This window comes from Salmo trutta, chromosome 8, assembly GCF_901001165.1.
Source record: "Salmo trutta chromosome 8, fSalTru1.1, whole genome shotgun sequence".
In the NCBI taxonomy this organism is placed as follows: Eukaryota; Metazoa; Chordata; class Actinopteri; order Salmoniformes; family Salmonidae; genus Salmo; species Salmo trutta.
In genome coordinates this window covers 47,125,404-47,133,882 of record NC_042964.1, presented here as the reverse complement: position 1 = coordinate 47,133,882, position 8,479 = coordinate 47,125,404, and the positions used below count along the sequence as shown (strand labels likewise).

The following is an 8,479-nucleotide window of genomic DNA, read 5'->3' as shown; positions in this document are numbered from 1 at the left end:
TTCAGTTCCATTAAACTTCTCTCCGAAAGTACAGAATCATGTGGTTCAGTTCCATAAAACTTCTCTCTGAAAGAACTGAATCATGTGGTTCAATTGCATAAAACGTCCCTCTGAAAGAACTGAATCATGTGGTTCAGTTCCATAAAACTTCTCTCTGAAAGAACTGAATCATGTGGTTCAATTCCATAAAACGTCCCTCTGAAAGAACTGAATCATGTGGTTCAATTCCATAAAACTTCCCTCTGAAAGAACTGAATCATGTGGTTCAATTCCATAAAACTTCTCTCTGAAAGAACTGAATCATGTGGTTCAATTCCATAAAACTTCCCTCTGAAAGAACTGAATCATGTGGTTCAATTCCATAAAACTTCTCTCTGAAAGAACTGAAACATGTGGTTCAGTTCCATAAAACTCCTCTCAGAAGTTGAAACCGGGGGGAAATGAAGGCTTGGCCGTGTCATACATCAATCATCATCTGGCCTGACGTAGATCTAGAACACTAAAGTGGCTCAGCAACTCAGATAAAGACATGAAAAGCTGCCACGATGGAGTTCACGCTTAGTCACTTTCCCTCAGAAATGTAGGCCTATAAAAGTTTTATCAAGAGAACAGTAACACTTCTTTGTCTTGCATTCACACTCCCATAGAAACTTTATGTTACATGTAAGTTATTTTTTTTCTCATACTTGGATTTGTGTTTTTCTATCGGAGGACAAGACATGTTTTATTGGCAGTTCAAGACAAACTGGCTCGTTACTTGTTGTGGCTCACAAATTGGACATTGGAGAACCAGTAATATTTTGTAGTGGCTAGAGTGCTGTGATCAGTCTGTCAGTTCCAGAGATGTGATAGGAGATTGTCTGTCAGCAACACTGGGGTTCTGGGCTCCACTATAGGGCAGTGAGAGGCTTTATCAGGCCTTGGCAATTCAGAGAGAGAGAGAGAGAGAGAGAGAGAGAGAGAGAGAGAGAGAGAGAGAGAGAGAGAGAGAGAGAGAGAGAGAGAGAGAGAGAGAGAGAGAGAGAGATTGAGGTTTAGAAAGTAAGGAGGGAGGGGAGTGTGGAGAGAGAGAGAGAGAGAGAGGGTATAAAGAGAGGACAGAGACTAGTGGGAGAAGGACGGGGAGAGCACAAGAAGGAGGTGAGGGAGAGAGAGAGAGGCGTCACTACAGACCCGGGTTCGATCCCAGGCTGTGTCGCAGCCGGGCCTCGACTGGAAGACTCATGTGGCGGCGCACAATTGGCCCAGCTTCATCCGGGTTAGGGGAGGGTTTGGCCAGCTGTCCTTGTCCCATCGCGCTCTAGTGACTCGTTGTGGCAGACTGAGCACATGTATGCTGACTCCGGTCGCCAATTGTACGGTGTTTCCTCCTACACATTGGTGCGATTAGCTTCCGAGTTAAGCGGGCAGTGTGTCAACAAGCAGTGCGGCTTGGCAGGGACGTGTTTCGGAGGACGCATGGCTCTCGACCTTCACCTCTCCTATGTCCGTATGGGAGTTGCAGCCATGGGACAAGACTGTAACTACCAATTGGATATCACGAAATTGGGGAGAAAAAGGGTTAAAAAGTACCAACAAATATATATATTTTAAAGAAAGAATAAACAGCATTTGAGAGAAGATGAGAGAGGAAGGGGAAGAACAGAGTGATGGTCATACAGAGACGGCCAGCAAAGGAGAGAGGAAGAGGGGAGGAGCAACAGAGTAAGAGAGAGAGCCTCATGGTCCCAGAGTATTATCAGACACTAGCCACCCTGCTGACAGCTGAGTCCCCACTCTGTCAGTCACTCCATCAACACTGTGACAGTCCCCGAGTCCCCAACAACACAACAGTAGCTACAGTATGCTGTGGTCCTGTGTACAGTGCAATGCCCACAGCAGGTCACACTTCACGGACATCCTCATTCCCTTTCTAAAAGCCAACACACACACACACACATGCTTGTACGCACACACACAATCACGGGTGCTCACATGCACACATGTGCTATCCCACACTTGCTAATGCAAACGCACACACACACAGGCACTCACACATACACACACACACACACAGACACACGAACACCTCAGGCTGCCCCTGTGAAGACAGTCTAGGCCTGTACTTACCCTGTAGCTGCATGACTGTATCCCATGTCTGTGTGTCGCTGTCGGATTCCTCCAAAGTTGTTCTTCGTGTGTCCTCATAATAGCTCCTCTGTGTGGTGTTGATGCAGTGTGTCTGTCCTCTTTTGAATACTGAAACTGAAATGCACTGTGGTCGTATAGTGTCCTCTGTTCTGTGCTTGTGCTGTCTATACCGGACAGCCTCCGCTGACACACAGACAAACTGACAGACTCCTGTTCTTCTGACCCTGCACACACCTCGTATCACCAGAGACACAGAGAGAGGTTCACACAGAGGTCAAACCCTGTACTACGACCCAGCCAGCCAGCCTGGAGAAGAGGTCAAAGGTCAGCCAGCAGGAAGCAGAACCCTCACTCTGCCGTTTTCTCCTCCTTTCTGCAGCGACGACCTTCCTCCAGACTCACCCTCGGGGGAGGAGGGAAAGAGAGAGGGAGAAGGGGAGCCCCAGCCCCAGGTCCAACCCCAGCAGCCTGAGCTCCAAGCCCAGCCCCAACCTGAACCTCAGCCTCAGCCTAAACCCGAGGGCACGAGCGTGGGTGAAACACAGCAGGAGGTCGCCCCCGCAGCCTCCCGCTCACCTAGCGGAGGGGAACTCGAGCAGGAGGAGGGAGAGCGAGGAGATAAGGAGGAGGAGGAGAAAAAGCAGAAAGAGGTGGTGGATTCGCAGCAGGAGCAGCAGCATGAGGGAGAGGCAGCAGTAGAGGCTGATGTGGAGGAGGAGGAGGAGGAGGATGGGGCAGAGGCCCGGGGGGGAGCGGCGGGGAGGAGGGCCAGCCTGCACCACACAGCTTCCCCCATGAGGGTGCAGCGCAACGGGGCCTGCTCGCACTCCGCCACCTCCGACTACGAGCTCTCGCTCGACCTCAAAAACAAGCAGGTAGGGTGTGTGGGGGTGGGGAGGGAACGGTGTGATATGGGCGGGGGTAGGAGAGAGGGGGGCTCGGCTTGGGTTGTACTGTATGTCTTGTGGTCTTTGTGGTCGTTTGTTGAGGTTCTGTCTGAGGTCAAGGCTGTTTGTTTTGTCTGTTAAGGCTTTTGTTGTTTTGGTTCACCTGGGATTGTTTGTTTGTTATGGCTGTTTTTTGTGGATTGGCCTCGGCTGGCAGTTGATTGGCATTATTTGACTTTGAAGTTGGCTCTGCAGGTGTTCTTAGGGTGTTTTGAGTTGTTGAGTCTTGCTGTCTTCTTCATTAACATGAGTCATCATCATCACCACTGTCATTTTCACCTTCATTGACATAACATGGCTTTTGTCTTTTGAACAGATGTGGAACAGTGACCTTCCACTGAGGCGGTGTGTGTTTTGTTCTCACAGCACCTTCTTCTGCTGTGTGGCAGCTTGCTGTTTAGTGAGAGGCTCACACTGTGTGTTTAAGTGTCTGGGAGGTTTTTAAATGGAAAACATTTAGTTGCTTCCCACCGACTCTTTCTCTCACTCACACAATCACACATTCTCTTGTATAAATGATGCATCGTCATGGTAACAGAATGAAGTAATATTCCCGATGGTGGTTGTGCTGCTTGCATGGACTAAACTCATGTCTTCTCTCCTGGTCTGTTTGTCTTATGTTGTTTTCACCTTAACATCATATGTTCAGAGTTGCCATATGTCTACACTAGAAACTCTACTGTACATGAAGTAAGTGTTCAGGAAATCATCCATGTGTGATGGCCCTGCTAACATACAGAGACACATCTCCCTGTTCTGTGTCTCACATCTCATTTACATGGTGTGAGTGTGTACGTGCGCGTGGGCGTCTGTATGTCAACTCCGTGTGTGTGTGCGTGCCTGTGCTTGCATGTGTATGTGTTGTGTGTGTTGTGTGTGTGTGTTCTCATCATCCCATTCATCAGAGACGTTGGATTCATCAGACACTCATCTGCAAATGAGGGGCCTTGACACTGCATATGAGGGGCCTTGACCACCCCATTCCCCATCCCGTCCACTGACCTTCAACCAGGTAACCTTTCCATTCCCCATCTCATCCACTGACCTTCAACCAGGTAACCTTTCCATTCCCCATCTCATCCACTGACCTTCAACCAGGTAACCTTTCCATTCCCCATCTCGTCCACTGACCTTCAACAAGTTAACCTTTCCATTCCCCATCCCATCCACTGACCTTCAACCAGGTAACCTTTCCATTCCCCATCTCATCCACTGACCTTCAACCAGGTAACCTTTCCATTCCCCATCTCATCCACTGACCTTCAACCAGGTAACCTTTCCATTCCCCATCTCATCCACTGACCTTCAACCAGGTAACCTTTCCATTCCCCATCTCATCCACTGACCTTCAACCAGGTAACCTTTCCATTCCCCATCTCATCCACTGACCTTCAACCAGGTAACCTTTCCATTCCCCATCTCATCCACTGACCTTCAACCAGGTAACCTTTCCATTCCCCATCTCGTCCACTGACCTTCAACAAGTTAACCTTTCCATTCCCCATCTCATCCACTGACCTTCAACCAGGTAACCTTTCCATTCCCCATCTCATCCACTGACCTTCAACCAGGTAACCTTTCCATTCCCCATCTCGTCCACTGACCTTCAACAAGTTAACCTTTCCATTCCCCATCCCATCCACTGACCTTCAACCAGGTAACCTTTCCATTCCCCATCTCGTCCACTGACCTTCAACCAGGTAACCTTTCCATTCCCATTCCGTCCACTTGACCTTCAACCAGGTAAGGTAACCTTTCCATTCCCATTCCGTCCACTGACCTTCAACCAGGTAAGACAACCTTTCCATTTCCAGCTCTCACACAGATCATCAGTCACACCTCAAGACCAGAGAAAGAGAAAAAAGAGAGAAACTTGTGAGCGAACAGTGTAGTTCTCAAGGTGTAAAAACAACAACTTGCTGAACCATATACAGTGCCTTCATTTACATGTTAGTCATTTATCAGACACTCTTACCCTCTTAGCAGGATCAAATTTGACAACATCCGGTGAAATCGGAGCGTGCCAAATTCAAAATACAAAATTGTAATATTAAACATTCATGAAAATACAAGTGTCATGCATGATTCTTTAGCTTAGAATCTTGGTAATCTAATTGCGTTGTCAGATTTCAAAAAGGCTTTATGGCGAAAGCATAGCATTCGATTGTCTGAGGACAGCGCCCCATGTCAACATATCTTTCAAACCAGCACTGGCGACACAAAATCATAAATAGCGATAAAATAAATCACTTACTTTTGAAGATCTTCCTCTAGTTGCAATCCCAAGGTTATCAGCTATACGATGAATGGTCATTTTGTTCTATAAAGCCCTTCTTTATATCCCCAAAACGCCGTTTTGTTGGTGCCATTGAATTCAATAATCCAGTCTTTCAACATGCATACAAAGGATTCCAAAATGTTACCAGCAAAGTTCGTCCAAACAATGTTTTTTATCATTCCTCAGGTTGTCTAATATCTAAATAAACAATAATATTTCAGACGGAGAATAGTATGTTCAATAGCAAAGGAAAAGAACGAAGAGCGCACCCACGTTCACACGCGCAAAAAGACTACTTTTGCCCTGGCGCTCAACTTGGAACGACAACAAATACTTCTTCCTTTTTCAACAAGCCATAGGAACTGCAATCTGGGAGGCGGAAATAAGATCTTTCAATAGCATTGCATTGGAAGTCATTCCAAGCTCAAAAAAAATAATAATTCAGGATCGATTTTCCTCGGGTTTTCGCCTGCTATATCAGTTCTGTTATACTCACAGACATTATTTTAGTTTTAGAAACCCAGAGTGTTTTCTATCCAATCCTACCAATTATATGCATATCCTAGCTTCTGGGCCTGAGTAACAGGCAGTTTACTTTGGGCATGTCAGACAGGCGGAAATTCAGGAAACTAGCCTTACTCGCAGAGAGGTTAATCAGAGTGACTTACAGTTAGTTGCCCTAATTCACGCCTTATCATCCTCATCCTCTCCCCTATTTCACCCCTACTCTCCCTCATCCTCACCCCTATTTCACCCCTTGTCACCCTCATCCTCACCCCTGTTTCACCCCATATCATCCTCAACCTCACCCCTATTTGACCCCTATCTCTCTTACACTAACCTCTAGTCCTTATTAAGATTTAAACCCCCCCACCTCGTCACTCTTTTAATCTCTCTTGTGAAGATGATCTCCTTCACTGCCTTCCTCTCTGTGTGTCAGCATTGCTTCACATGTCTGATGTGTTAGATTGATCTTCTGTCCGGAGAGAGGAACTCCAGATGAGGTTTCATTTCACAGCCTACGGGTGGGGAGTAGGTCCTGCCACAGATTAGCGTGAGAGTGATCCCATCACATGAACGATACTTTGATTACTGCAGCAACAGCCCCTAAGGCTGTTTATACAGGTGAAGTCGGAAGTTTACATACACTTAGGTTGTAGTCATTAAAACTCGTTTTTCAACCACTCCACAAATTTCTTGTTAACAAACTATAGTTTTGGCAAGTCGGTTAGGACATCTACTTTGTGCATGACAAGTAATTTTTCCAACAATTGTTTACAGACAGATTATTTCACTTATAATTCACTGTATCACAATTCCTGTGGGTCAGAAGTTTGCATACACTAAGTTGACTGTGCCTTTAAACAGCTTGGAAAATTCCAGAAAAATATGTCATGGCTTTAGAAGCTTCTGATAGGCTAATTGACATAATTTGAGTCAATCGGAGGTGTACCTGTTGATGTATTTCAAGGCCTACCTTCAAACTCAGTGCCTCTTTGCTTGACATCATGGGAAAATCCAAAAGAAATCAGCCAAGAAAAAAAATATTGTAGACCTCCACAAGTCTGGTTCATCCTTGGGAGCAATTTACGAATGCCTGAAGGTACCACTTTCATCTGTACAAGCAATAGTACGCAAGTATAAACATCATGGGACCACGCAGCCATCATACCGCTCAGGAAGGAGATGCACTCTGCTCCTAGAGATGAACGTACTTTGGTGCGAAAAGTGCAAATCAATCCCAGAACAACAGCAAAGGACCTTGTGAAGATGCTGGAGAAAACAGGTACAAAAGTATCTATATCCACAGTAAAACGAGTGCTATATCGACATAGCCTGAAAGGCCGCTCAGCAAGGAAGAAGCTACTGCTCCAAAACCGCCATAAAAAGCCAGACTATGGTTTGCAACTGCACATGGGGACAAAAATCGTACTTTTTGGAGAAATGTCCTCTGGTCTGATGAAACAAAAACAGAACTGTTTGGCCATAATGACCATTGTTATGTTTGGAGGAAAAAGGGGGAGGCTTGCAAGCCGAAGAACACCATCCCAACTGTGAAGCACGGGGGTGGCAGCATCATGTTGTGGGGGTGCTTTGCTGCAGGAGGTACTGGTGCACTTCACAATATAGATGGCGTCATGAGGAAGGAAAATTATGTGGATATATTGAAACAACATCTCAAGACATCAGTCAGGAAGTTAAAGCTTGGTCACAAATGGGTCTTCCAAATGGACAATGACCCCAAGCATACTTCCAAAGTTGTAGCAAAATGGCTTAATTAAGGTATTGGAGTGGCCATCACAAAGCCCTGACCTCAATCCCATAGAAAGTTTGTGGGCAGAACTGAAAAATCGTGTGCGAGCAAGGAGGCCACTAAACCATCCCTGTCAGGAGGAATGGGCCAAAATTCACCCAACTTATTGTGGGAAGCTTGTGGAAGGCTACCCGAAACGTTTGACCCAAGTTAAACAATTTAAAGGCAATACTACCAAATACTAATTGAGTGAATGTAAACTTCTGACCCACTGGGAATGTGATGAAAGAAATAAAAGCTGAAATAAGTCATTCTCTCTACTATTATTCTGACATTTCACATTCTTAAAATAAAATGGTGATCCTAACTAACCTAAGACAGGGAATTCTTACTAGGATTACATTTCAGGAATTGTGAAAAACTGAGTTTAAATATATTTGACTAAGGTTTATGTAAACTTCTGACTTCAACTGTATGTGCTCACGTAGAGAGTTTTCATAGGCAAAATGCTATAGTATATTGCTCACTCTATATTTAACATAAAGGTTTTTCAAAGCCAACATTTTGGTATTTGGCTATGTAAGTATTATATATTAGTACAATCATAGTTAATCATGACCAGGACAAAGGTAGTGTTCACAAAAGGCTTTTGGTGTACTCTGACATCAGTATTCCTGTCATTAGAATCTCCTTGCTCAAGGATAAGCTGAGCCTCAATGTGATTTTATACAGAATACATTTACACAGCATAGCCTGCTCTGTAGGTGGTATCGGCACCTACAGAGCAAGTAAATACCGTGGGTCCAATCAGTCCTGTGAAATAACCTTTGGTCTAATAGCATTAGTTGTACAAGTGTCCCAGTTGATAGG

General features: G+C 45.4%; 1 protein-coding gene across 2 annotated transcripts in view; it reads left to right on the top strand.

Annotated features, from left to right (window-relative positions):
• The first annotated feature begins 2,484 nt into the window (after positions 1-2,484).
• The window catches only part of LOC115199116 (IQ motif and SEC7 domain-containing protein 3-like), a 95,321-nt gene continuing 89,326 nt past the window's right edge, over positions 2,485-8,479 (top strand). Inside the window, exon 1 of one of the 2 annotated variants that reach the window (XM_029761694.1) lies at positions 2,485-3,005. In XM_029761694.1, the coding sequence (XP_029617554.1) occupies positions 2,925-3,005 (81 nt within the window). In that variant the 5' untranslated portion in view covers positions 2,485-2,924. The remainder of the gene's footprint in view (positions 3,006-8,479) is intronic. The other variant, XM_029761695.1, reaches the window with a different exon arrangement.